Here is a 26,052-nt window from a genome sequence, read left to right as displayed (position 1 = left end):
AAGGTCACAGAGCCAGCACGTGCAGGAACTGGAACTTAAACCTGGGTCTTCTTAGATCTGAGGGAAGCTCACCTACTATTTCTGGTCATATAACATTGCAGAAACCTGTGCTGGTGTCTTATCCCTAGGGATGTCACAAGGGCAGTAATTGGGCCTTACAGACCATTACATACTTAACATGTGTCTGAGGAATGAATGGATGGAAGTTAAGGCCAGATGCTGGGAGGGCCGGGTCACTCACCACCAGAGCTTTGACCTTCTGGGCCACGGCCGCCTTCTCCTCTTCCAGGGCCCGGATCTCTTCCCTCAGTCTTCCCAGAGATTGCCAAGTAGAAATCTGGGGTGGGGCAAGGTGGGGGGGGCGAGAATTAGGAGAAACAGAGGCTAGGCAAAAAGAAAGGCCTCTTGGGCCCCAAGCTCTGGTCAAAAGCAGCCCTGAGCGGCTGGATCAGGAAAGCAGGGGCCAGCTTGGTACCCATCCCCACCAATGTCCTTCTCCCCTTTCCCCCCAGCTGCTCCATGGCTCAGTATCGGGTCTGCTTCAGGAGGTTTGGTCACAGGCCACAGAAAGGAAGTGTCTGTCTTGGGGGCTAGGGTGCCATGTGTGCCTTTGCCCAAGGGCCTCTCCCCCTGCTGTGGGGCCTCAGCTTGCTCATGTAAAAATAAGGGTTTGGCCTGGAGAGGAAGCCTGGTCAGTGGGAAGATCCTAAGCCTTCCTTGGGGGACTAGAAGCAGCTTGGGGGGAGAAGGCCCCACCTCAGGCACATCCTGGCTGTGGGCCCCTCACGAGGCACTGGACCTGCCCATGCTCTAGGAATCACAAACTCTGCAAGAGGTGCCAACCTGCACTACGGGATACAGCTTCCTGATTTGGGAATTTCTATCATCAGTGAAACACAGAACCATTATGATGTTTATTATGTTTTCCTTATTAGGCTTAGGGCCACATCAGTCAAATATGGGGTTAGTCCCTAATCCTGTTATCAGAGCCTAAGCTTTCTTCTCTGTAAAATGGGGACGATTACAATGACAACTAACATTTCTACATCATCTTCTCTGTGCCAGGCCCCATGCCAAGGCTTTACAGTCACAAGCTCCTCTGATCCTCACAACAACCCCAGGAGGCAAGTGCCATGATTATCCTCACTTGACAAGTGGGGAAACTGAGGCAGACAGCAGGTTACTGGATTTGCCAAGACTCAGGCCTTCCTTCCTGACTCCAGGCCTGGCATTTCTGTCCGTTGTACCACTCATCTGTCCCGGTTACCAGCTCTTGGGGCTGCTATGAGGAAGGGACTTTTTCCAACCTTTAAAAGACAAGCTTCCTCTCTGAATACACATATAAGTACCTGTGTCTCTATGTAAACGTAAAAGTCTGTGATTTCCTGGGTGGAAATCTCTCAGAACCAGACCAGCTACTCATTTAATTTACATTCTTAGAGTTGCTGAATGGTAGGCAGCAGGGGGAGTGGGGAGGTGGGGGGATAGATGGTGGTGGTTTAGGCCCATCTCACTCTCCAGGACTCCACCTGAGGTTTTCTTAGCAAAGATACGGGAGTGGTTCCTCAGGAAGAGGAAGCTATCCATTTAGACACCTAGCGGCTTTGGAGTTCACATTCTCACTCATATACTTGGTAGCTGTGTAGCCCTGAGACAGGCATTTAATATCTGTCTACCTCAGTCTCCTTATCTGTAAATCTGGAATAATGACAGCAGCCACCTTAACACTGGCAAGGTGCTTTGCAAACCCCAGAGTCCTACCGTGTTTCCCCGATAATAAGACACTGTCTTATTATTTTTTGGACAGAAAAACACCAGAGGGCTTATTTTCAGGGGAGGGCTTATTTTAATGAACATTGACAGCAATTTTAATAAACAGGTAAATGTGAACAAAAATTCAATAAAGAACAGGATGACGCGCTCACTGCTGCAGCTCTGATTGGATGCAGCTCGGAGCATGGCGTGCGTTTCACGGGGGGGGGGGGGCAGCAATCTCAATAGGGCTTATTTTCTGGGGAGGGCTTATTTTAGAGGAATCTTACACAGTAAGGGGAGGGCTTATTTTTGGGATAGGTCTTATTATCGGGGAAACATGGTATATAAATGCCAGTAATTATTCAATTTATAGTAATCTAGAAATCCCTGACACTAGGGATGAAGAAAAGTCTATAAATCCAGGAGCAGGAAGGAAAATGAGAGCAGGATTAGAGAAGGGAAATGAAGTGAGAGAGTCTTGTAAGAGGAAGAGGCCTCTTCATGAGCTCTTCAGAAGCACCAGGGAAGGGGCCTGGTGCTAAAAATACAGGATAGAGCACATGAAGAACAATAAGTTAGAAATTCCTGTAGCCTGAATGCTTTGTCAGAAGGGCCTTTTACTGGGGTGGAGTTAACTGGAAATAAAAACCCAAAAACACCCAGAAAAGGGATCTCTGTAGTACCTTCCAATTCCAAGTCCTAGGACCCAGCAGCCCAGGAGCCTTGGTCAGTGTTTTGTCAATAACTGTCTTGTTGAAATTAGATGTGCCCTAATTAATTTCTGTAAACCGAATCACATCTTAAGTGCCCAAGGAAAGAACTCAAGGGACTGTGGAACTGAATGTTGTAAATAAACAAATAACTTTTTTTTAAATTCACAGAAAAATAAAGTGCCCAAGGAGAAGTGTTAAAAGGGACCCCCACACTGCCTAAGGCTGCTGTATACTGAAATATCTTTTATTTTTAAGGAAAAGCCCCAATTTCCATTAGACTGTAAGCTTCCTGAGGGCAGGGCCTTTGTCTCTCTCTTTGTATCCCTGGCGCTTAGCACAAGTCCCTGGCAAGTAGAAGGAATTTAATACGTGTTTAATGATGAATGTGTTCGATCGGTTTCCATAGAGCGTTTTTGCTTAAATCGGGGTCCAGAGCACAGCAGTAGAGTACCCCCAGCTCTCGGCCTTAAAGAGTACGCAAGCCCCGCCCCCCACGTCCGGCCCCGCCCCACCCGCCAACAGCTTGACGGCGCATGCGCCCTCACAATCTCCGACAGGTCGGCTGGTCTCAGCTCCCCCTTGCGGTGCTCCAAGGCGCGCGCAGCCTCCTCTGGGTGCGCGCACAGCCTCTCCATGTCCAGCTGGGGGCGCGCGCTGTAGCCCTCACGCACGTGCTCGTACAGAAGGTTCCGGGTGCGGCTCAGGACGCCACCAGAGCTACTGAAGTTCCTCTCCCTGCCGGGCTTTGGCGTTTCCTGGCGCGGGCGGCAGCGGCTTCGGAAAGAGATGAGCAGCAAGCGCGAAAATCGCCGTGCCATGGACGCCGCCATGTCGAATCGGGGATCACATGAAGATGCCTGCCTGGCCTCTCGGAAAGGCGACCAATCAGAACTTGAGGATTCGCTTTCCTCCGCTCTTACCCAATCAACGGTCAGAATGAAAAAAACTGAGCCCAGCGAGAGCATGAGGCAAGAACGCCTTGGAGACGGCGCCTGAAGCCGTCCAATCAGATGAGCTCTAACAGACAGACTGACAACTTTCCCATCTAATCGGCGGTTCATTTCTGCATTCCATCACAACGCCCCTCCCGCCATGTCCATCCGAATAATAAAAGTAGCCAATGGGGTCCTAGAAGATCCGGAAGCCTGCCACCCTGACTGCTGTTTCAGAAGGTGAGAGCTGGGAGCTCGGAGGGTCCCTGGGGTCCCCCTCCGGGGCGGCCCAGGCTCTGGGGAGGGACTTCTGGTGTAACTCCCGGACTGAGGCTGCGGGAGAATGTCCCGGGGGGGGGGCGAGGCGGGGGGCCCTGAGGCTAGACCGCAGGGAGGACTTCCCGCGGCGGGGGCGGCATCCCCAGGGCCCGGAGGCTAGACTGCAGGAAGGACTTCCTCGGGTTGGGGGAGGAGCACGAGCTTCCTTGGCACCGTGGTCAGTTTCCCTTTGGGGCGGGACTTCCTGTGCACATGCCCCGGGGCCTCTTGCTGGGCTGCTGGAGGGACTTCCTAGGTGGGGAAGGGTCGGGGTGGGCGGAGTCTCCCGAAGTCCCCAGCCCTGGTCAGCTTCTCCCTTTCTCTCCATAGTTCCTACAGGAGGCGGTCCAGGGTCAGGATGGCCTGCTCCAATCTCTTCCGCCGTTTGAACTCCTCCCTGAGCCAGGGTAAGCATTTGTATCGGGGAGGGGCTGTGCTGACCCCCCCCCCCCCGGGGCTCCCCTTGCACCCCGGAAGACTGCAGGCTCCGCAGGGAGGATCTCCTGGCGCCACCCTCCCACCTTCCCGAAAATAAAATGCCCCCTAGGTGCTACCACTCTTCCCTCCCTGGGAAAATCTGCGTTTCTTATTTATTCTGTGTTCAGGTCACCTCCCCCAGTAGAATTTAAGTGCCATGAGAGCAGGGACTGTTCTGGCTTTTGTTTTATATCCCTGCAGCCTTAAATTCTTTAACTTTTTTTTTTTTTTGATAAGTTATTTTTAGTTTTCAGGATTAATTTTCTTTTTTTTTTTTTTAAAGCAATGGAGGTTAAGTAACTTGCTCAAGGTTACAAGGCCAGTTATTTCTGGGTGTGGTGCTGAGTATCTAAGCCCGGATTTGATCCAGAACATCCCGACACAGGAGCCGGTGCTCTTACTCGCAGAGCCACCTGGCTGCCCCCAGGATTCATTTTCTTAAATTTTAAATTTTCTCCACCTTCCCTAACCTCCCCCCCCAACACCAGAGTGCAATCTGATATAGGTTCTACATATACATTTTTATTAAACATTTTCACATTAGTCATGTTGTATAGAAGAATCAGAATGAATGGGAGGAACCATGAGAAAGAAAAAACAAAACAAAAAAAGGGAGCAAATAGTATGCTTTGACCTGTATTCAGATTCCACATATCTTTTTCTGGATGTGGATGGTATTTTCCATTATGGGTCTTTTGGAGTTGTTTTATGTCCTTGCATTGGTGAGAAGAGCTAAGTCTATCAAAGTCAGTCAGTCAGGGGCGGCCAGGTGGCTCAGCGAGTAAGAGCACCGGCTCCTGTGTCGGGATGTCCTGGATCAAATCCGGGCTTAGATACTCAGCACCACACCCAGAAATAACTGGCCTTGTAACCTTGAGCAAGTTACTTAACCCCGATTGCTTAAAAAAAAAAGTGTGTGTGTGTTCTTGTATACATACACTACTATAATCAAAGTCAGTCAGTCACACAGTTTGGCTGTTACTGTGTACAATGTTCTCCTGGTTCTGATCCCTTCACTCAGCATCAGTTCATATAAGTCTTTCCAGGTTTTTCTGAAGTTCTCCTGCTCATCCTTTCTTATAGCACAATAGTATTCCATTACATTTATCTACCACAACCTGCTCAGCCATTTCTCAATTGAAGGGCATCCCCTCAATTTCCTGTTCTTGGCCACCACAAAAAGTGCTGCTATAAATATTTTTGTACATATGGGTCCTTTTCTCGTTTTCATGACCTCTCTGGGATACAGTCCTAGAAGTGGTATTGCTGTGTCAAAGGGTATGAACATTTTTTTTGTAGCACTTTGGGCATAGTACCAAATTGCTCTCCAGAATGGTTGGATCAGTTCACAACTCCACCAACTAGTATTCCAATTGTCCCATATCTTCTCCAGCAATTTATAATTTTCCTGTTTTGTCATGTTAGCCAGTCTGATAGGTGATGTGGTATTCTAAGAGTTGTTTTGATTTGCATTTCTCTAATCAGTAGTGATTTAGAGCATTTTTTCACATGACTACAGATAGCTTTAATTTCTCCCTGTGAAAACTGCCTATTCATATCCTTTGATCATTTTTCAATTGGGGACTGATTTGTGTTCTTTGTTGTTTTTGGTTGGTTTTGTTTTTTTGCTTTTTGGAAGGCAATTGGAATTAAGTGACTTGCTCAAAGTCACATGGCTAGTAAGTGTTATGTGTCTGAGGCTGGATTTGATCTCAGGTCCTCCTAACTCTAGGGCCAGTGTTCTATTCACCGTGCCACCTAATTTGTATTCTTATAAATTTGACTCATTTCTCTGTATAGTTTAGAAATAGACCTTTATCAGAGACACTGATTCTAAAAATTCTCAGTTTTCTGTCTCCCTCCTGTAGCAGCAAGCACCCCAAGCATCCTCAGGGTTTGTTGCCAGCACAGGTTCTTGGATCTGCTTTGTTAAAGGAAAGCAACTCAAAATGGATTAACAAGCTTACTTTAATCAGTCAGACATATATGTTTACCTTGTTCAGGGGAAAAGGTCAGCACCCCGAACTTCAAAGTATACAGGCAAAATTATCAAGACAGAAACAGATCAAGTAGACAGATTTCCAAACTGTCCAACCATTACATCCATACCCAGTCAACATCTGGGTTTCCACATCTGGGTTTTTCAAAGCCGGGGGGGCCCTGGACAACAGCTTCCCAGAATACAGATCAAATCACAGAACACATCTCAAAGTGAGCCCCCAAAAACAAAGCCTCACATCAGGGCTTATATAGCCTTCTGGCTCAGAGAATGTAACAACCTTTTGGACCCACTGGCCAATCAAAAAGTATCTACTGAAAAACAAGCCTCCCACCCCAGGCTTCAGGTGCACTTTAGCCTAGGGGCAGGAAAGATCTTCCAAATTTGCATTCCCATTATACCTCCTCATCTTGGTTGGATTGGCTTTGTTTGTGCAAAATCTTTTCAATTTAGTATTATCAAAATTATCCATTTTGCATTTCATAATAGTTTCTATCTCTTGTTTGGTCCTAAATTCCCAGCCCTAAATTCTTGATGAACCAATGAGGAACCTGAGGTCCAGTAAGCCTGGGGACCTACCCACAAGCACACTGGGAGTAAGTGGCAGAGCCAGGATCTTGTCTCTAAATCCAGTTATCTTTTCCCCCTGCATTTATGCAAAAGTATAGTTTAGGAAGATGCATTTAGCTTGTGTATGTATTATAAGAAAGGGACAGAGACAGGGCAGAGAATGGAATGTTTTTATGAGTGTCTACTGTGTGCCATGCACTGCTAAGCTGTAAGGATTCAAAAAGGGGCAAAAGACAGTCTCTGCCCCACAGGGAACTTAAAATTAAAATGGAATGAGGGACACAACATGTAAACAGACGTACAAAGCAAGCCCTGTACAGGATAAATGAGAAATGATTAAAGAGCAAAGGCCCTGGAATGAAGAGAGGTTGGGGGAGGCTTCCTGCAGATGGCGAGATTTTAGTTGGAACTTAAAGGAAGCCAGGGAGGTCCATAGTCAGAGCAGAGGAGGGAGAGAGCTCCAGGCAGGAGAGACAGCCAGAGAGGATACCCAAGGCCAGAGAGATATCTTAGTAGGGGTTAAGGTATAAGAAAACTGGGAAGGTAGGAGGTGGCAGGTTGTGAATGCTAGACAGAAGGTTTTTGTGTTTGATCCTGGAAACAGGGAGCTATTGGAGTTTGTGTGGGGGTGACATGGTCAGGCCTGTGCAATAGGAACATGACTTTGGTGACTGAATGAGGATGAATGGAGGCAGGCACACCCCCAGCTGTAGTCCAGAGGTGAGGGCCTGGACTGATGTGGGAACAGTGTTGGAGGAGAAAAGAGGGCGTATTAGGGAGATGTCAACAACACTGAAGTCAACAGGCCTTGCCAGTGGCTTGGATATCGGGGTGAGAGTGAGCTGGTGGATTTGGGAAGAGGGAGGTACCCTTTACGGTGATAGGGGAGAGAGAATGTGGGGAGACTTTGGGGGAAAGAGAGTGAGCTCTGTTTTGGGCAGGTTATTGAGTTTAAGGTGTGTGCTTGACATCCACTCCAGGATGTCTGAAGGTCAGTTAGAGAAGGAAGATTGCTGGTCAGCAAAGAGATTGGGGCCAGATAGTAGGTTTGAGAATTGTAAGCCTAAATCCATGGGAGCCGCGATCACCAAGTGAAATAGTTTGGAGAGAAAAGAGAAGAGGGCATAGGACAGATCCCTGAAGGATACCTAGGGTCAGAGGGCGTCATCTGGAGGAGGATCCTTAGGAGCAGTGGTCAGAGAGGCAGGAGGAGAATGGGGTGGGGTGAGGGGTAGTCTTAAAAACCTAGAGAAGAGATTATCAGTCTATCAAGGAGGAGACAGTGATGCACAGTGTCCAAGGCTGCGGAGAGGTCAAGGAGAATAAGGATTGAAAAGGCCATTGGCTTTGGCAACTTAAGAGATCACTGATCACTTTGGAGAGAACGTTTCTGTGGGATGATAGGGTAGAAAGCAAGCTTGTAGGGGGCTATAAGAGAGTGAGAGCAAAGAAGTGGAGGTGCTTGTTCCAGAAGCCTTTTTGGAGAATTTAGTTTCAAAGGGCAGAAGAGATATAGGATGATGGTTAGAAGGGATGGAAGGATCAAGTGAGTTTTTTTCAGGATGGGGAAGACATGGACATGTTTGTGGGCAGGAGGGAAGGGGCCAGTAGAGAGGGAGAGATTAAAAATAAGTGAAAGAATGGGTTGATAGAGGGGAAAATCTGCTGGAGGAGATGGGATGGAATGGGATCACTTGAATAGGTAGAGGGTTAGCTTTGGTAAGGCCACCTCATCACATGAGACAGGGGTGATGGAGAGAGGGGCCAAAAGGAGCTCACGGCAAATGACCTCAATTTTTCCTGTAAAACATGAGACAGAGTTCTCTGCCTAGACAGTGAGAGAGAGGGAGCTTTGGGAGGTTTGAGGACTGAAAAGGTTTGAAAGCCACTGTGGAGAGCAGGAGCTTGAGTTGATTAGGGAGGTAGAGTAGGATTGCCTGGCAGCAGTGAGAGCCCAGTTGATGTTGTGTAACATATTTTGCAGTTGAGGGAACAAAGGTTAAGGGACTTGCCTAAGGTCATCATACAACTAGGAAGAGTTTGAAGATGGGTTTGAACTCAGATCTTCCTGACTCTAGGCCTGGCACGCTATCCTTGGCACCACCAGCTGCCTGTAAGAGTTGCAGGAGGAATCATGGAGGACAGGCACTTGAATTGAACATTGGGTATTTTTTAAGCTCTTATTATGGCATCGTGCTGGGGACAGAAATACAAAGAATGTAATAGTCCCTGCTTTCAGCAGTGGGTAGAATCTCCTCCAGTCTTCCCACCAGGAAAATGGAGGGTAATCCTCCAGCAGAGGTGGGAGTTGAGAGAGGAATGTATTCTTGGTTTAGAGAAGACTTCACAAAGGCTGGTGGCCAGATGATGAGGAGAAGCCCAGGCTGACAGAAAGTCGGGAGTGTGACAAGGGGAAAACATCTGTTGGGCCTTGACTGCCAAGCTGAGTAGCTTAGAATTTACTGATCTGATAGGGTCTTGAGCAGCCAAAAGATCCCAATCCCATCTCAACTGGCTTGGAAGGAGCAGGAAGCCCAGGTAGGAGGCTGGTGCCAACGGCTAGTGAAGGGAAGAGGAGATGGGGCTGGGTGAGGGCTGGGACAAGGGGCACAGTTTTGGCCAGAGTCAGGGCAAGTTAGTGGATCACGGATATGGAGCCAGGAGCTTCACGGGACATCGTGTCTCACTCCTTCCCCCGTTTTAGAGATGAGAAAACTGAGTCAAGGTCACATGTTCAAGGTCACAGAAGCAGTAAATAGTGGGATTTGAACCCTGATCCTCTGACTCAAGATTCCAAGAAGACCAAGCCTGGCACAGTAGGAAGAGGGCTGGATTTGTACTTCAGGGACCTGAGTTTGAATCCCGGCTTTGTCATTTACTACCTGTGAGACCTGGGGCAGCGCCCCTCCCATCAAAGCCTCAGTGTCCCCATTTGTGAAATACAGGCATTGTATATGAACACATGGGATCATGTTACATACAGTTTGTTTTTAAAAGCAAATGCGTCATTTAACATGGCAGTAACAAAGGGGTCCCATCGGTCACTTCCCACTTCCCTGCCCCCTCTGGCTCCCCAGTGGATGCCCTACTTCACAACAGATCAGTGTAACCAAAGCTCTGTTGGCCAAGTAAAGCTGGGTACTGCCAGATGTTCGGCGCCCCCCTCCCTGCCTGCCCAGGCGCCGTCCTCCCACCTGTGGAGCTGTGGCTGGAGGTGTGAGGTCATTCAGAGCCCTCCTGTCAGCCATCACAATCACCGTGTAAATTATTCCCTAGCCCTGCTCCTAGGTCTGTCATTCCACATTCTTCCATACCCATCACATGTGAGCAGGCCATAATTCCACCTGCTGGCCTCTCTCTTGTTCCTGTGTTAGGATGCCATAATAAAATCAGAGGGTCAGACACCATGGCTCATATCTGAGGTCCCTTTGCTGCTGATTGATGTGCCCGAGTGCAAGGTTAGTTCTGTGTCCCAAGGGCAGAGCCTTAACAAAGATGAGCCCTGCAGTGGGGGAGTATGTACCAGAGCCCTCCACCGTGCAGGCAAATGGGGTCACTCAGAGGGGGAGGGGAAGCACCACCGGTCACTCTTCTCCCCTCTGGGAGCAGAGTCAGCAGCAGCTACAAGGAGCCTGGCCTGGGGGGCGGGGGTGGGGGTGCAGTAGGCATGGAATAGGAGCTGTCAGCAGGGCCGGGTGCAGAAAGAGCAGGGACTGAGGTCCTTTGAGGAAATGGTCTTGGGTGTCCTGGGGGCTCCGTCTCTCCACTCAGTCTCCTTTCCTCTTCCCCTCCAAATCAGCTCTCTGTCTGGCCCTGAAAATGCAGCGGGACCAACATTGCCCCATGGCCACACTCAACCAGATGCACCGCCACGGCCGCCCCAAGTGGCCGCCAGCCAGCCCCGGCCCCATGAACGGCTGCCCCCAGCTCAAGGCCGTGGTGCTGAAGACCATGATCCGAAAGCCCAAGAAACCAAACTCCGCCAACCGCAAGTGCTGCCGTGTGCGCCTGAGCACGGGCCGGGAGGCCATCTGCTTCATCCCTGGTGAGGGCCACACCCTGCAGGAACACCACGTGGTCATGGTACAGGGAGGCCGCACCCAGGACCTGCCGGGCATCAAGCTCAAGGTTGTGCGGGGCAAGTACGACTGTGGCCACGTGCAGAAGAAGAAGTGATAGGGAGGAAGGCCTGTGGCCATGCTCAGGGGCGCCTGGGACAGATGGATCAGCATGGCGGGAGGCCCAGGCTGCAAATAGGCGAATAATACCATCATGATGACCCTTTACTTGTGTCCAACTTCTTTTTTTTTTTTTTTAAGCAATCGGGGTTAAGTAACTTGCTCAAGGTTACACGGCCAGTTACTTCTGGATGTGGTGCTGAGTATCTGAGCCCGGATTTGATCCAGGTCATCCCAACACTGGAGCCAGTGCTCTTACTCGCTGTGCTACCTGGCCGCCCCTTGTGTCCAACTTCTTCCACTTCGCAGAGCTCTCACACGAGGTCCTATAAGATAGTCTGGGCAGGTGTCATCCCTATTTAACAGGTGAAGAACAGTGAGTCCCAAAGAAAGAAACCTGTCTGATGAGCAGTCCGAGGTCTCCCAGGAGCCCTGTGCCATTTGGGGTGTGATAGACCCAGTTGAGGGAGCCCCACTTCCTACCACGGAAAAAAGATTCTGTCAGAGGGGCCTTGATGGCATATAGACCCTGGAAAGTGTCGAAAAAGACAGGCAGCCTATGCTCCCCACAAGCCTGAGTGTCTGGTCTGGGCTTCAAGGACTACCTGAGCATGGAAGAAGAGGGTCTGGAGCTGGAAGGGCTACACTTGGCCAAGGAGGGCTTGGCTAGGGGCTTGGACGAAGGGGCAGGCTTTGGAGAAGGGGAACAGAGGTGTCGCCAGTGGGGTATGAACCAGAGGATGAGGATAACCAAGAGACTAGCCTGACCTCAGCAACATGGAGGAGTGACAGACTGGGGATGCCCCCCCAGTGGGGCTGGGGGGTGACCAGGCAGGGGAGGCACCCTACTGAGGGATGGGGGTGCCCTGGGGTGAGTAGGTAGTAGAGGCCCCCTATTGAGGGATGGAGGTGACTAGGCAGGAGGGGCCCCCTACTGAGGGATGGAGGTGACTAGGCAGGGGAGGCCCCCTACTGAGGGATGGAGGTACCCTGGGGTTACCCCAAAGGGTGTGAGAGCAACCAGTGGAAGGGGCAGAAAGGCAAGGCCCCATCCACTCTCCCTACCAGGGAGTCACCAACAGAACTCCCATCAGTCTAGCCCAGGAAATTCCCCCTTGGCCCACCACCTGAGTCAGATGCTGGCTGTGGCAGGAACCTCTCCAGGGCCAGGCTCTCTACTTAGGGCTGTGCTTTTGTTTGGGGTGGGACAGTCACACAGGAAGAGCAGGCTTGGAAAGACTGCTGTCCACAGGACATTTCATTAGCTTGTGTTTCCCCTTAAACTCACCCCTTTTCCCAACTTCCTGATTCCTGCTGGCATCACCATGCCTTGTAGTCAGCTTCCCAGAACCTTCCAGTCCTCCAGTTGCCAAATCTCGTTTCCGCAGCCCTTCCCTTCTCCAGTTACCCAGGCACTGCCCTAGTTCAGGCCTCTGCCCCTAACCTTACTCCTTACTCCCTCCAACCTTACTCAGCTGACTGCCAGAGAGGTCTTCCCACCTACCCCCTCCTCGGTCCTCTCCTGCGGCTTCCTGTCAGTCCCAGGTTCAAATATAAATCCTGCTGGGTTGTTACATCTTCTTGCACCCAACCCACTGTGCCCTCTGTGGTCCCCCCTTCCTGCAGTCCTGCTGGTTCTCACACTCACACAGAAAGGCAGCTCAGCTCTGCAGACATGGGCAGGGGTTGGAAGGATGGGGCCATCCCTGAAAAGACAACCAGGTTAGATAAGGAATGAAGGGAGAACTGAATTGGAGCTCACTCACTTCCCAGGCAATTTACAGTCAGGTGCCTTCTGTGTGCCGGGCACTGTGCTAAGTACTGAGGATACAAAGAGGCAAAAGACCACCCCTGCCCTCAAGGGGCTTATGGCTTAATGGGAGAGAGCACACAAACATCCCTACACAAAGCAGATTTTACACAGGGGAAAAAAAGGAAAGAACTGACAGAGGGAAGGCACTGGGATTAAGAGGGGTGGGGGAAAGCTCCCGGATTCTAGGGGACGCTAGGTGGTGCAGTGAATAGAGCACCGGCCCTGGAGTCAGGAGGACCTCATACTTGACACACTAGCGGTGTGACTTTGGGCAAGTCACTTAACCCCAATTGCCCTCCAAAAAGCAAAAAAAAAAAAAAAAGATTCTAGCTGGGACTTAACAGATTGTCCCTAGCTGAGGGATGGAGGGCCTCCTTCCTGGGACGGCCAGGAGGCCAGGGACACTGGATGGGAGAGTGTCTGGAGGGGATTAAGGTGAGGCCAGAAAGGTAGGACTAGGTTATGCAGGTCTTTGGATGCCAAACAAAGAGTATTTGATCCTGAAGGCCATAGAAAGATACTGGAGTTTATTGAGTAGGGGGGCTGAATGGAGGATGCATTGGACTGGGGAGAGACGAGGCAGGTAGATCTGTTGGGACAGACTATTGGAATCATCCAGGCAGGAGGTAGCAAGGGCCTGTACCAGATGGTGGCAGTGTCGAGGAGGGAAGGGCAGATGGCATACTGGGGGATGAGATAGTGAGGGGTCCAGGAGGTCTCCTGGGTTGTGAGCCTGAGGGCCTGGGAGGCTGCTGCTGCCCTCTACGGTGTTTGAGGGCAAAGAATGCCTGGGTTCCATTTTGGACAGGTTTCGTTTACACCATCTGAGTGGACAGCCACTTGGACATGCAAGATTGGAGATCAGTGGAGAGTCAGGCCAGAAAAGGTAGACTTGAGAGCTCACAGCGTAGGGATGGTCATTAAATCCATGGGAGCTGCAGAGATGCCCAAGTAAGGCAGTGTAGAGAGGGCAGGAGAGGGCTGGGAAGGTTCCAGGCTGTGATCTGGAGGAGGATCCAGCTTCCAGCCTGGAGCCCCAGAAGGAGACTTCTGTGTGTCTTTCGTCTGCTGAAAACACAGCTTCTGAAAAGCTGGTCTGTTCCCTAACTAGCCTGGCGTATCAGGATACTGCTTGTATTGTGTCTCCTCAATTAAAAAGCATAATAAACAAAATCCACCTGCTTGTCTGGGTCTGTGAATTAAAATGAAGGGGATGATTGTGCCCTTTTGTTCCCAGAGGAAGGCTTGGGTACAGAAGGGAGCGAACAAGAATGTGAAACACGAAGCCGCCTAGAAGGACGGGACAGAAGGACTCTTCTGTGATTGTGTGCATCCAGTTAGAAACCCAACAGGAATTGTTTCCTATCCATGGAGGCCCTTCTGTTCTTTGTTCAGCGAGGTAGGGATGTGTTTAATTTGATAATTTACCACTTATTTACTAGTCTGCCCCGACCCACCCTGGTTAATTTTCTCCATGATGCCACCTTACCCCTGGTTAATTTTCTGGCTGTACAGAGAAGCAGTGGCAGGTATGACTGACCATTGGAACCACTCTTTCCTTCCCGCTGGGTAAATGTGAGGCCTCTGACCATTTCCTTCTGGCGGGAAGGAGGGAACAGCTGGAAGGGTGAGTGTTGGCTTTCCCCTGGAGCCCTGACAACTCCTCCCTCAGAGTTCCCTGCCTCTCAGTAGGATGAATCTTTAACTAAGAGAGTCAGTTTTAAGGGGTCCTGAAATAGACTGACGTGGGCACCATAGTGCCAGGCCCAGAACAGGGTGTCTTTGCCAGCATGTTCAAAAAAGACAAAGTGAACACCCTTTGGGAAGTTGGTGTGGATGTGGGAGGCCTGTAGAAGGGTGAGGATGGACAGATGGAGCCTTGGTCTCTGCCTCCTACAGACTTTATGGTTTCCCCCCAGACTGCCTCCTGCCTCCTGCACTGTGAAGGCCCACCTAGATGTCGGGATTGCCATTCTAGTTGGGGATAGGATCTGGCCTCACAGGGCATCTGTTAGCCTCTGGTACCGGCAGCCTTTGGCTCCCCACCTGCAGGGAATGGGAGATTCCCTCAGGGCTGTCTTGACCAATATCCTTCCCTCAGACCCATCTCTGCCTAGGGACTCACCAGTCACTGATCTGGGTCTCTGTTTGGGGATTATCCAACACCTCTGGCCACAGCCCCTGGGTGGGGGAGGTCCACTGATGGCTGTTGGGTTGGAGCTCATGAGAAACTCACCCAAAGGAAGACATAAAGCAAGCTGGGGCCTTTGCACCAGGTGCAGGTCTGCAGTTCTCTTCCACTTTCCAGCTTTCTTCACCATTTTCCAGTTTCCATCTCTGGAACCTTCTGTGGGAACCATGGAGGCACATGTGTATTGGAAGGGAGGGGTTTGCAAAGGTAAAGAGGGCAAACCCCCTCCCCAATTCCCCATCCAGGGGCCTCTCCCCTAGACTTCCCTCCTGGAAGAACTCACCCTCCCAGAGCAGGTTCGGTCCCAGTGGCTCCAGGATGCCAAGGTGGGCCCAGGAGCAGGGCTTGGTAGCAGGAGGGCAGGGGTAAGTAGCTTCAAGCATCCTCAGCCTGGGTCCAGCAAAGGTGACCAAGTGCTGGCCCATCCACCAGGGCCCTCCACTGGCAGCACAGCCCAGCATCACATCGCCAGCCTCCATGGATCAGGATTTGCAACAACTTTGGAGGAAGAGGACTTGGGTCGAGAGCCAGCCCCATCTCGTTCCTGGGACGGCCAGGAGGCCAGGGACAGAGATGGGTCTGGCTCTCGACCCAGGGCCCCTCCCTATCTCTGGCTCTGGCCCAAGCCTAGAGCCTGACAAACCTGTGGCTCCCAGGATGGCCCCCTGTGGGAGACAAACGGATCCTCTTGACCTCCCTCAGAGATGGCCCCATCCCCTTAGCCAGACTGGGCATCCCATAGCCAGAGAGGTCTGACTCCTGTCTCATCCCCTGCTGAGGCATTTGCCTCCCCACCCTTGGGAAATGCTGTTGCAATCCTCAGGGTGTCCCAATGCTGCCTCTAGAAGCTATGTGCAGTCAGACCCATACCAGTGGGTGTCCCCCCACCTCTTGTCGGTCCCCATTCTTGTCCCTGTGTTCTTATTGCTCAGACTGCCTTGTCCCAGCCCCTCCCTTGTGACCATGCTCTTGGACCAGCCCCTGGTGACATACAGGTCTGGAGTCTAGTACCAGCAATGGTCTTGGGGGATGGCCCAGGCCCTGGAAGAAAATATACAGGAGAAGGAGGCTGGGGGTAGGCAAAGGCAGGACTGTGCCCCCCCAATGTCTCCACTTCCAAGGCATCCCAGGCCTGGATTTTAATACCAAAAAAACTTTTAACACCAAAACCACTCCTCAAAAACCTCAAAAACGCACACTAATAACACTAATAGGAATGCTGATGAGCCTTGGGCCTGGAACACAAGTCAGCAAGCATTTAGAGATAATAAGAGCTAACATATAGAACCTACTGTGTGCTAGGCCCTGCGCCAAGCTGAGACCCTCACAATCAGGGAGGGTGGGAGCTAGGCGCTATTATTATTACCATCTTACAGATGAGGAAACTGAGGCAGGCAGAAAAGGGCTTGTCCTGGTGTCTGGCCTTCTTGACTGTAGGCCTAGAGTATTAAGCACCTACTGGGTTGGAGGCCCTGTACTAATCCTGGGGATATGGAGAAGGGGAGAGCCACATTGGCAAAGGAGAATGTCAGGAGAGCTCTAAGGTATGGCAGAAATGTCGACTGTTCTCAGCCCGGCACTGTCCTGGACATCGTGGGCGAGACAGATCAATCATGCTGCTTCCTTACCCTCCGGAAGCTCATGCCGAGGAGGCAGCTCACTCAGCATGAGGTGGGTGTTTAAGGCATGACTGATTTCAATGATGAACAGACAGCCATCTCATCACCAGAGGCTGCCTCCCTTGGGCTCCCAGGCCAGCACCTGCTTCTCCCTCCAGCCGCAGAGGATCAGGCTGCTTCTAACCCCCCCAAGGCAGCCCCCCACAAGTCTGCCAGCGGCCATGGCGTCCCTCCTAGAGCTTCTCAAGGCTAAATGCCTCGTTTCCCTCCACTGACTCTCACTGGATCTGGTTCGAGGCCTCCTCCTTGGGCCCCTCTTCCAAACTGTCAGTGAATGTCCATCCAAAAGACGGAACATCATGTTTCAAATGGGGCCAGACCAGGGCAGAGTATGGGGAGAACATCTGTCTCTACCTGGGAACTGGCCTGAGATGAGATTGGGTCTGCAGAGTGCTTGAAAAAGCTCAGCCCAGTGTGTAACAGTGAGCTGCAATGAGGGCTCTCACTGAACCAGGTTTGGGGGCAGCACAACCATATTAATGTAATTCATTGCATGATACCGTTTATATCAAAGACTATTGCGTTCTTACATATACAAGTATGCTTATATTAATGACAAGGTGTGAATGCATCACTCATGTTTCTCTAGTCATAGTCGGCATTAATCAATGACCAGCATTTATAGGTCAGTCCTCCCATTTGGTGCTGACAAAATAATTTCACTGTGGGAGGTAGTGTGGGGCAGTGGGGAGAGCCCTAGGTGTGGAGTCACAGATCCTGGGTTCAAATCCTACCTTCGACCTGTGTGACCCAAGGCAAGCCACTTGCCTCCTCTGGGCTTTAGGTTTTTCATCTATAAGTGAAGGGAAGTAGACTGGAAAGCCTCTTTGGTGTCTTCCAGCTCCAGGACTGTGGTCCTAAGTGTGGAGCTGGGTATGCTTAGAAAGAAGCTTGGTGCCAGACACGGTAGCATATACTGGGGTGGGTGGGTGTGTGTGTGGGAGAGAGAGACAGAGAGAGACAGAGACAGAGACAGAGACAGAGACAGAGAGACAGAGAGAGAGAGAGACAGAGAGAGAGAGAGAGAGAGAGAGGAAGGAGAGAAAGAGAAAAGGGGGAAAGGAGAGAAAGAGAGGGAGGAAGGTAGAAGAAAGGAGGGAGGAGGGAGAGAGAAATAATCTGCACACACACTGCCTTTTAGGAAACTACTCTTATTATGGAAAATGAACACCAATTAGTACAGATATTACTGGTTGCTCCTGCCTAATTAAGTGATTTTTCAACTTTCAAGGGGTTAGGTCATTAAATCTACAGGAGGTGAAGGTAGCAGGACGAGAGCCTTGCTTGTCCTCTCCTTCCCACCATGTCTCACAGGACCACAGGTCCAGAGCCGGAAGGGCCTTAGAGGTGTCTTACAGGAGAGGAAAGATTAGGGGAAATGACTCTCCCAAGCTCACAGAGGTAGAGATGGTAGAGCCAGAATTCCTGCTAGGTCCTCTGGCTCTGAATCCAGCATTCTCGGCCCCCGCAGCCCCTCCTCACCCCATCCCAACTATGTAATACTCCAGCAGACACCAAAAGGAATGGGCTCTCAAGGTCACAAATAGAGTGTGGTCCACCCCCTCATTTTATAGTTGAGAACAGGGAAGTGCCTCTCCTGAGTTTACACAGGTAAGTGCCAGAAATGGGATCTGACCCTCTGGCTCCAGAATCGGTAGGCCCCCTCCCCGCCCCACAGTGATGACACTTGGATGTGACGGCTGCTGCTGATAATACCCACACTACTGACCATCACTACAGTAATGCTACAGACGACACCACAGAGATAGTAGGGGGCAAGAGAAATGGGCCAGGGAGGGTTCTTTCTGTTCTGTGCTCACTCTTTTTCCTCTACAGTGCCTGGTGACAGAGGATTCTCCTGGGGCCCTGCCGTGGCTCCCTTGGATTGCAGGCGGGGTGGATGACCACCCACCCTTGCTGGTGTGGACACCCTGTGTGGCCAGGGGGCCCTGCCGAGGTGTGGATTGTAGGCAGGGTGGTGCCATGGTGCCAAAGGCCCCTCCAGGCCAATACCATGTTAGAGTTGGGCGTGCCCAGAGACACCACAGGCTATCCAGAAATACAGCAAATATTTTAAGAATGTTATACGGACCACCGAAGGCTAGAAAGTCAGTCTTGGGTTCAGGAAGATGGGGTTCTAGGTCTTCCTCTGACACAGGGATAGATGAATGCATGAAAAATAACCCTAGCTGTGTGACTCTGGACAAGTCACCTAACTTAGGTGCCCCAAGCAATTCTTCAAGAGTGCCAAGGGGCTGATTGTGTCAGGAAGCAGGAAGTTTCCACACTGGGAATTCCCACACCCTAATGAAATCATTACTCTGGATCAGGAGAACAGATCATGGCATTAGTTCCCCCCCCTCCCCTCCTCCCAGGGACTTTCCAAACATGGCCGTGGTTCTGGGGTTGGCTGGTCCCTGGATGCACGGCCAGGGACAGAAGGGGCCCAGCTCTGAAAGGTGACCAGCCTGAGCTTCTCCTAGGCTTGGTCTTGGGTAGAGTTTGCTAATCACTAGCCTAAGAGTTTCCTCTTGGTTATAGTGATTTTCTGTTATTACAAGTATGACTGACATAGTGACATAGTGATTGAAGGAGGGGTGGGGGGGGGAGGGATGAGTCAACAACACCCCATCTGGCTGACCCTTCTGAGCTGGATGGGGGTAATGGGGGTGGGGGGATCTTCCTGTCTCTTTGGGGCCTGATACCTGGTTCACAAAGGCTGCCTGTATGTGCCCAACTAACGCCTTTTTCGGCACCTGCGGCTGGGTGGGTCTAGCGCACATTTTGACATTAGAATGGCCCACTGACCTACTCCCGCTTCTGGCTGTTGGAAGAGAAGTGTGGGTACCTGGGACACCTGGATTTTCTTCCCTAGCTCCAAGTTCTCTTCTGGCTTCTGGGAGGGAAGGGGGAGGGTGGTGATTTGGATCTCTCCCTAAGGCAAATTCAGGAAGCTCTGTTAACCCCCTCCCCCACACACATACCCTTCCCCCAGCAGCCTCTTTTCCTCCCAAGCACCCTCCCCTGCAGCCTGGGTGCACCAGGCACCAGGGTCCCCTCCCTCCCTGGGATCCACCCCCAAGGGGTGGGCGGATGGGCGTGCCCCTTTCTCCCAACCGGCCTGACCAGTGAGACCTGGGGGTTTAGCTGTCTGAGGAGCCCATCACCCCAGACCTGGAGTTCTTCCAGTGCTGGGATGGGCTCATGGGTGGCTGGAAGCCTGGCAAGAGGAGAGCCCAGCTGGTACCATCAGCTGCACCCTGAGGCCAGTGGAACACCTGCCATAAAGAGGCCTGGGGCAGTCTGGGCCCCAACGCTGACTTCTGCCAGTGGGGTAAGTGAGAGTGGACAGTGAGGGCTGGCTGGGTTAGCCTGGACCTCTGGCCAGACATCCACCATGTCCCAGCACCTCTGGGCTTTCCTGGATGGCTTCCTCTCCTCCTTCTTTGGCCCAAGCATCTCCTCTACTACCTTCCTTTACCAGGAAGGGAGAGGGTCCAGAAAGGCTCTGAAACAGTTCTGGGAGGGAGGAGCCTGAAGCAAGAGAGGGGGCTCAGGAAGGCTCAGGGAAGGATGTTCAGAAGGGGAGATGAGATGAGAGAGGGACCTGGGAAAGGATGCTGGGGGGGAGGAGCCTGAAGTGGGGGAGGAGGGCTCAGGGAAGGATGCTGGAGGGGGGAGTGTCCAGGAGCACTCAGGGAAGGGGAGGCTTTTGATGGGAGAAGGAGCTGGGGAAGGATGCTGGGAGGGAGCCTGAAATGGGAGAGGGGGACCAGAAGGGCTTAAGGAAAGAGTGTGAAGAAGGGGGCAGTTGAGATGGAAGGGAGGAGCCTAGGGAAGGACCTAAGAATAGTGGGGGACATTGGTGGGTCCTAGGAAGGGTTCAGATTCAAGGGCAAAGGGTGACTAGTGGGGAGTCAAGGCAGAGTTAAGTGAAGAGGGGATGGAGGGGGGATACCCTGACATTGATACCGGCCTTCCTTTTCTCCTGTTCCTAGATCAAAGACCTTGCCAAATCCTACCCAGAAACATCCCCTGGCTCCCTTCTTCCTCAATATGAGTGGTGGTCCCAGGCTGAGATGTTACTACCTCCTCTTTTTCTTCCTTTTGGGGGATGCAGGGGCTGAGGAGTCTCCAAAGGCTGCCCCAGAACAAATACATTTGTCCTACCCAGGTGAGTGCCCAGGAACCCCCCACAAGGAGTCAGACTCCTGCCTGGCCAGAGCCTGCCTGCCTGGGAGCCAGAACTCCCATGTCCTGGGCCCAGTTGATTTTCCCTTTCCCCTGCTCTCCCTGTAGATGAACCTGGTTGCATGACAGTGACCTGGACCACTTGGATACCAGCGGCCTCTGAGGTTCAGTTTGGGCTGCAGCCAGGGGGCGTTCTGCCCCTGCGGGCTCAAGGCACCTCCAGACCCTTTGTGGATGGTGGCATCCTGAGACGGAAGCTTTACATGCACCGCGTTACTCTCCGGGGGTTGCTGCCTGGTGTCCAGTATGGTGAGGGAGCTTCAGGGGCTAGGGGCCAAGCAAGTAGAAACCCTTAAAAAGCATGGAACGGGTTTCCTGCAGGGGCTGTCTAGGATCAGGAGGCTGGAGAGGAGAACCAGCCCCTAGAGAAAATGGGGACAAACTGACCCACCCAGCCTCCCCTCTCCCACCTGGGTCAATTCAGCTGTAATTAACGTTGTGTAATGACCTTGGGGTGCTAGGTCCCCACCCTTGGCCAAGTTGGGGAGGAATGTGGAGTGAGTGGGGTCAGGGCTCCTGGACCCAGGCCCCTCTCTTCTTCCCTCCTCTGGCCCTCAGTGTACCGCTGTGGAAGCACCCAAGCCTGGAGCCGGAGGTTTCGCTTCAGGGCTCTCCAGTCTGGGCCCAACTGGAGCCCCCGCCTGGCTGTCTTTGGGGACATGGGGGCTGACAACCCGCAGGCTCTGCCCCGACTCCGAAGAGAGACCCAGCAAGGGATGTACGATGTGGTGCTGCACGTGGGTGAGGTGTGGGTGAAGCTGGACAGGGCTGGGATGCTGAGTGCTGCGGGAGAGGCAGGCAGGATTGGGACCTGACTGCTTCCCCCCTCTCCTTCCCCCATCCCCCCAGGAGACTTTGCCTATAACATGGACCAGGACAACGCCAGGGTGGGCGACACCTTTATGAGGATGATCGAGCCGGTGGCTGCCTCTGTCCCCTACATGACATGCCCTGGGAACCATGAGGAACGCTAGTGAGGAGGGTTGGGCTCTAGTGGGGGCTGCCGCTGGAGGTGTGGGGTTGACCTTCATTGCTCCCACTGCAGTCTCAACTTCTTCCCTCCTGAGGAAATGCCTAGCAGGCTGGGCTCCAGTATGGGGATAAAGTAGCACCCAGGGCTGGTGGGCTGGCGGGCTGAGGAGCTAGAGGGGGGGGCAGGGGTCACCGCTGGCTCTCACTGCCCAGCTGACACAGACCTCCTTCCCTCTCTCCCAACCTAGCAACTTCTCCAATTACAGAGCACGTTTCAGCATGCCTGGGAACACCGAAGGGCTTTGGTACAGGTGAGCTCCTGCCAGGCCTCTGTGAGCCTGGCTATACCCGAGGGCTGAAGGACAGAGCTGGGCCTGATCTCTGACGCCTTCTACTTCCCCCCTTTCCCCTTCCCTCTCCCTACAGTTGGGACCTGGGGCCTGCCCACATCATCTCCTTCTCCACCGAAGTCTATTTCTACCTCCACTATGGGCGTCATCTGATTCAGAAACAATTCCGCTGGCTAGAGAGGGATCTGCAGGTGAGCCGGGAAGGGTGTACTGAGGGCTTAGGAAGCTGGCTACACACCCGTTATTGGTGTTTTTTGGGCCAGCCATCTCTCACCATCCTTTTCCCTACTGACTCCCTCCTTGCAACATTCTCAGGAGACCATAAGCCCCTTGAGGGCAGGGGCTTGGTGTGCTTGGATCCCTGGTGGGTGGCACATACTAAGCCCTTGATATTTGAGTTGGTGGAATCCCTGCTGGGCTCTGTCTCAGGAAGAGACACCCCCCACCCCCACCCTCATAGCTGCTCTTCCCTTTTCCCAACCAGAAAGCCAATGACAACCGGGCCTTGAGACCGTGGATTATAACAATGGGGCACCGTCCCATGTACTGCTCCAATGCTGACCTGGATGACTGCACACGACATGAAAGCATAGTAGGGCCACGGGCCAGACTCAGGCTGACTGGGAGGAGCTGGGGTAGGAGGGACACACTGGGTGATCTTCAAGGGTTCTGCTCTAAACCCCACTAAGCCTCACTTTTCTCTGTTTTTCCAGGTCAGAAAAGGCCTTTCTGGCGGACGCTATGGCCTGGAGGATCTCTTCTATAAATACGGTAGCCATCCCCTCATCACCCTTCCCTTCCTCAGTCATCATGCAATTATTAAATACCTACTATTAGCTAGGCTGTGTAATCAGTGTAAACCAAAACAGATAATGGGGTGATTTTGGTGTAGGAGAGCACACTAGCTGGGGGGCTCCCCCTTCCTGTGGGAGGGGACACCCCAGCTGCCCTCTCTGGCCTTGGAGATGGACCTGTTGACTCTTCTTCCCCCCACAGGAGTTGACCTGCAGTTGTGGGCCCATGAGCATTCCTACGAGCGCCTCTGGCCTATCTATGACTACCAGGTGAGGGATGCTGGGGGCCAGTCTTTCTATCCTCAACTCTCCCTGAGTCCCCTTGCTTTGCTGTCCCTGATAAGCACATCTTCCAATTGGGCAGTCCTCTCCAGAGTCTAACCCCTAGCCTCCTGCTACAGTCAGCTGGCAAACAATTAGGGGATGCCTCTCCTCCAAAGCCTTTCCACTCAAGGTTGGGTGCTGACCCCCCTACACACACCAGGCTTGCTCTCTTGAGGGGTAAGGTGGGGTGAACCCAGGGGTGAACTGGTGAGAGTCAGTGGTTAAATTTTCAGTGTATTTATACCTCAAAAATTGGCAATCTCTAGAAATCAAGGGTTGATTTATTTTATTTTGCTGATTGTCTAGACTTAAGAAAGTTATGGAAAAATGTTAATAATAATGCAGATTGAAAGTAAAAGTGGTTTTGGAGAGCTGATTGTTAAAATTTATCAGCATACCTCTGGCTGAGCCCATTGCTGGGGTTTTGGAGAGCTGGTTGTTAAACACTGACCAGAACACCACTGGGTGAACCCATTGCTGATAGTTTGTGTGGATACTTGGGTTCAACATAGCTTGCTTTTGGGGTGGCCTGTCTCTTCACCTGACCTTCCTCCTCTTTTGGACCTTCCTCCCAGGTCTATAATGGAAGCGGAGAGAGTCCCTACACCAACCCCCGTGGACCCATCCACATCATCACTGGATCTGCTGTGAGCAGAGCCTGGGCTAAGGGCTTCCAGGGTGGCTGGGGAGGGGAACTGCTGTCCATGGTGCCCAGGGAGGAAAGGGCTGCCCCCAGCTGGACTGAACCTTTCTTTCTTCCTTGGGCAGGGCTGTGAGGAACTGCTGACCCCTTTTAACCCTTTCCCGAGGCCTTGGAGTGCCATCAGGGTGAAGGAATATGGCTTCACCCGGCTCCACATTCTTAATGGCACCCACCTCCATGTGCAGCAGGTGTCCGATGATCAGGTCAGCAGCAGGGAGAGTGGGCTGTGGCTGAGGCTGACTACCCAGGAGCTGGGAAGTCTGAGAGGCAGCACTTCTGGGGGCCCTGTCTTGGCCTAGAACAACTAAAGGAAAGCTTGGGACCAGCTCCCAAGTGACTGATTGTTTCTGTCTTTCAGGATGGGAAGATTGTGGATGATATATGGCTGGTCAGACCCAAGCAAGGCCGTAGGACCTACATCTAGGAAGCTCAAAGTTCAAAGTGTAGTCCCAGGCTCAAGGGGTGGGCAAGGCCGGACCTCTATGGAGGAGGCCAGAATCCTCTTCTGCATCTGGGACCCTGGGAGGCATAGAGGACCTAGGGTCCCAGGCTCCTGGGCACAGGAGGCCAGCCCTGGGGTGAGGAGGCATGGGAGCTAAGATGTATAAAGACAGGAATGGAGTGTCCACATGGAGCCAATGTTGGGCCAAGGGGCTTCACTGCCCACCTTGCCCCTGTTTTCTGCTGCATGGTCATGGATTTCAGGATCTCACCAAAGGATCAGGCAGCTGGGCCCTCAGCTTGCCTTGAGACTCTGGACACAGCCCTCCCCTGCTGGGGGATCTGTGGTTCTCACTGCCTACAGGACAAACCTCAAACTTGGGGACCTCTAGCCTCCAGCCTTCCTCAGCCATTTTGCTCACTCACCTGATTCAAGCCTCATCTCCTCAGGCTTCTCTCCATTCCAGCCTCCATTTTCCTACCTCCATGACACACCATTATGTATGCTGAGAATGCCCTCCCCTCCAAACAACACTGTGGAAGTTGTGGCCAGGGGGCCCTCCCTAACTCTCTCCCTTCCCCAGCCAGAAGCATCACTTTCCTCTTCCAAACCCTGACAACATTCTGTACCCTTCATTTTTTTGGTGAGGGAAGGAAGACTTTTATTTCCTTTGTACTGGTTATTTCTGGTGAGGATACCCCCCCCCCCACCAGATAAATCTGATCAGCGGCTGCACCAGTACTTCCTGGGGGGCTGGTGGACTTGCCTGGGGGCATGCAGAGGTCACTAGCCCAGAGTCACAGAGCCAGGGACTCATCCAAGGGGAGATTCAAACCTGGGACTTCCTGACTTGGTACCTACTCTCAACCAAGAAAAGAGCTGACTTCTGACCACTGTAGCAATTCATTTTTATGTCATCCATCCTCGATGGGAGCCCCTGAGGGCAAGGTCTCTTTATCCCCAGCATAGGGTGCTGCACTGAGCTGGCGGTCAGAAGCCACACCAGCAGGAAGTTCGGAGAGAGCTCCCCTGGGCTGAGGCTGTGACAGCAGACATGCCATGATACTACCAAAGCCCCCTCCCCATGATGACCACACTCCACAAGAGCCCTGGAAGAGAGTTTCTGGCCCTAGAGCCCCTCCTCAGACTACCAGATACCTGAAGCACCCCCAGCCGAAGCTGTTGGTGAAGGCTTAGCACAGAATGATGGCTAAGGGACTAACCACTGAGCCCTTCGTGTTGCCTTCCTCTTTCTCTCCGGACCTTGCTTTCCCCATATGTACAACACAGGAATCAAGTAAGATTTCTGCAGTTTCTTCTGGCTGTGAAGCCCCTTACTCATCCTCATCCCCCAGCCTCCTAGAGCAACCTCCCCTCAATTTCTCCATCTGGATCAAAGACCTGCAGCTGTTAGGAAACAGCACCCCAAAGGTCTTCTAGTCCAGGCCCCTTGTTTTACAGTTGGAGAAACTGAGGCAGTAAGCATCAGAGGTGGCATTTTAACCCAGCCCCTCCCATTCTAGAGCCAGTGACCTTTCTCATACTGAACTGCTTCCCTCCCTCAAGTCCCTTTCCCTGAACCTCAGTTTCC

General features: G+C 52.2%; 4 protein-coding genes and 1 long non-coding RNA gene across 19 annotated transcripts in view; 3 read left to right on the top strand and 2 right to left on the bottom strand.

Moving 5' to 3' along the window:
* Positions 1–26,052, bottom strand: part of SARS2 (seryl-tRNA synthetase 2, mitochondrial) — a 113,713-nt gene that overhangs the window by 6,790 nt on the left and 80,871 nt on the right. The window contains exons 2-3 of the mRNA XM_069078581.1: positions 3,014–3,306; positions 242–337 (exon numbers count right to left, since the gene is read on the bottom strand). Of these exons, the coding sequence (XP_068934682.1) occupies positions 242–337; positions 3,014–3,298 (381 nt within the window). The 5' untranslated portion in view covers positions 3,299–3,306. The remainder of the gene's footprint in view (positions 1–241; positions 338–3,013; positions 3,307–26,052) is intronic.
* MRPS12 (mitochondrial ribosomal protein S12) lies at positions 3,441–11,050 on the top strand. 2 transcript variants are annotated; one of them, XM_069078655.1, is made up of 3 exons: positions 3,441–3,640; positions 4,049–4,125; positions 10,564–11,050. In XM_069078655.1, exons 1-3 carry the CDS (start codon positions 3,561–3,563, stop codon positions 10,938–10,940), a joined length of 534 nt encoding a protein of 177 aa, XP_068934756.1. In that variant the 5' UTR covers positions 3,441–3,560; the 3' UTR covers positions 10,941–11,050. The 2 variants fall into 2 exon arrangements, with proteins under 2 accessions (XP_068934756.1, XP_068934757.1); XM_069078656.1 differs by lacking the exon at positions 3,441–3,640 and adding an exon at positions 3,794–3,896.
* LOC138154132 (uncharacterized) lies at positions 11,063–17,547 on the bottom strand. Of its 13 annotated transcripts, none has more exons than XM_069078634.1 (6): positions 16,313–17,547; positions 15,230–15,444; positions 14,992–15,102; positions 14,245–14,353; positions 12,447–12,648; positions 11,236–11,421 (listed from the first exon to the last, which is right to left on the bottom strand). In XM_069078634.1, the coding sequence occupies exons 2-6, from the start codon at positions 15,423–15,425 to the stop codon at positions 11,302–11,304; spliced, it is 738 nt and encodes a 245-aa protein (XP_068934735.1). In that variant the 5' UTR covers positions 15,426–15,444; positions 16,313–17,547; the 3' UTR covers positions 11,236–11,301. The 13 variants fall into 13 exon arrangements, with proteins under 13 accessions (XP_068934743.1, XP_068934742.1, XP_068934746.1 ...); XM_069078635.1 differs by lacking the exon at positions 16,313–17,547 and adding an exon at positions 15,590–16,304; XM_069078633.1 differs by lacking the exon at positions 16,313–17,547 and having other exon boundaries at positions 15,230–15,670.
* On the top strand, positions 14,021–14,992 carry LOC138154172 (uncharacterized). The gene is made up of 3 exons (XR_011166561.1): positions 14,021–14,154; positions 14,271–14,382; positions 14,675–14,992. It is a non-coding gene; the product is annotated as an uncharacterized lncRNA (long non-coding RNA).
* Positions 19,742–26,052, top strand: part of ACP7 (acid phosphatase 7, tartrate resistant (putative)) — a 6,898-nt gene continuing 587 nt past the window's right edge. Inside the window, exons 1-13 of one of the 2 annotated variants that reach the window (XM_069078585.1) lie at positions 19,742–19,959; positions 20,624–20,799; positions 20,925–21,125; positions 21,435–21,617; positions 21,726–21,849; positions 22,097–22,159; positions 22,275–22,389; positions 22,683–22,790; positions 22,912–22,969; positions 23,195–23,262; positions 23,892–23,963; positions 24,085–24,222; positions 24,378–26,052. The exon at positions 24,378–26,052 is cut by the window's right edge and continues 587 nt beyond it. In XM_069078585.1, the coding sequence (XP_068934686.1) occupies positions 20,682–20,799; positions 20,925–21,125; positions 21,435–21,617; positions 21,726–21,849; positions 22,097–22,159; positions 22,275–22,389; positions 22,683–22,790; positions 22,912–22,969; positions 23,195–23,262; positions 23,892–23,963; positions 24,085–24,222; positions 24,378–24,443 (1,314 nt within the window). In that variant the 5' untranslated portion in view covers positions 19,742–19,959; positions 20,624–20,681 and the 3' untranslated portion in view covers positions 24,444–26,052. Of the gene's footprint in view, positions 19,960–20,314; positions 20,800–20,924; positions 21,126–21,434; positions 21,618–21,725; positions 21,850–22,096; positions 22,160–22,274; positions 22,390–22,682; positions 22,791–22,911; positions 22,970–23,194; positions 23,263–23,891; positions 23,964–24,084; positions 24,223–24,377 lie in introns of those variants that run through there. The other variant, XM_069078586.1, reaches the window with a different exon arrangement.

Source organism: Petaurus breviceps, unplaced genomic scaffold (assembly GCF_028583685.1).
Source record: "Petaurus breviceps papuanus isolate PSGF00001 unplaced genomic scaffold, PetGlider_PUasm1.0 91041, whole genome shotgun sequence".
In the NCBI taxonomy this organism is placed as follows: Eukaryota; Metazoa; Chordata; class Mammalia; order Diprotodontia; family Petauridae; genus Petaurus; species Petaurus breviceps.
The sequence above is the reverse complement of the archived record's forward strand: the minus strand, read 5'-3'. Positions and strand labels throughout refer to the sequence as shown.

Excerpts from the sequence above, each read along its gene's own strand:
- LOC138154132 (XM_069078634.1), bottom strand. The coding sequence starts at position 15,425 with ATGGAGGCTGGCGATGTGATGCTGGGCTGTGCTGCCAGTGGAGGGCCC. Across the intron at positions 14,354-14,991 it reads TGCTTTATGTCTTCCTTTGG|AAGGAAATGGTCAGAGGCCT; the intron begins GTGAGTTTCTCA and ends CCTTCCCGCCAG. Across the intron at positions 11,422-12,446 it reads AGGAGAGGACCGAGGAGGGG|GAAGTGGGGCTCCCTCAACT; the intron begins GTAGGTGGGAAG and ends TTTCCGTGGTAG.
- MRPS12 (XM_069078655.1), top strand. The coding sequence starts at position 3,561 with ATGTCCATCCGAATAATAAAAGTAGCCAATGGGGTCCTAGAAGATCCG. Across the intron at positions 3,641-4,048 it reads CCTGACTGCTGTTTCAGAAG|TTCCTACAGGAGGCGGTCCA; the intron begins GTGAGAGCTGGG and ends TTCTCTCCATAG. Across the intron at positions 4,126-10,563 it reads GAACTCCTCCCTGAGCCAGG|CTCTCTGTCTGGCCCTGAAA; the intron begins GTAAGCATTTGT and ends CCTCCAAATCAG.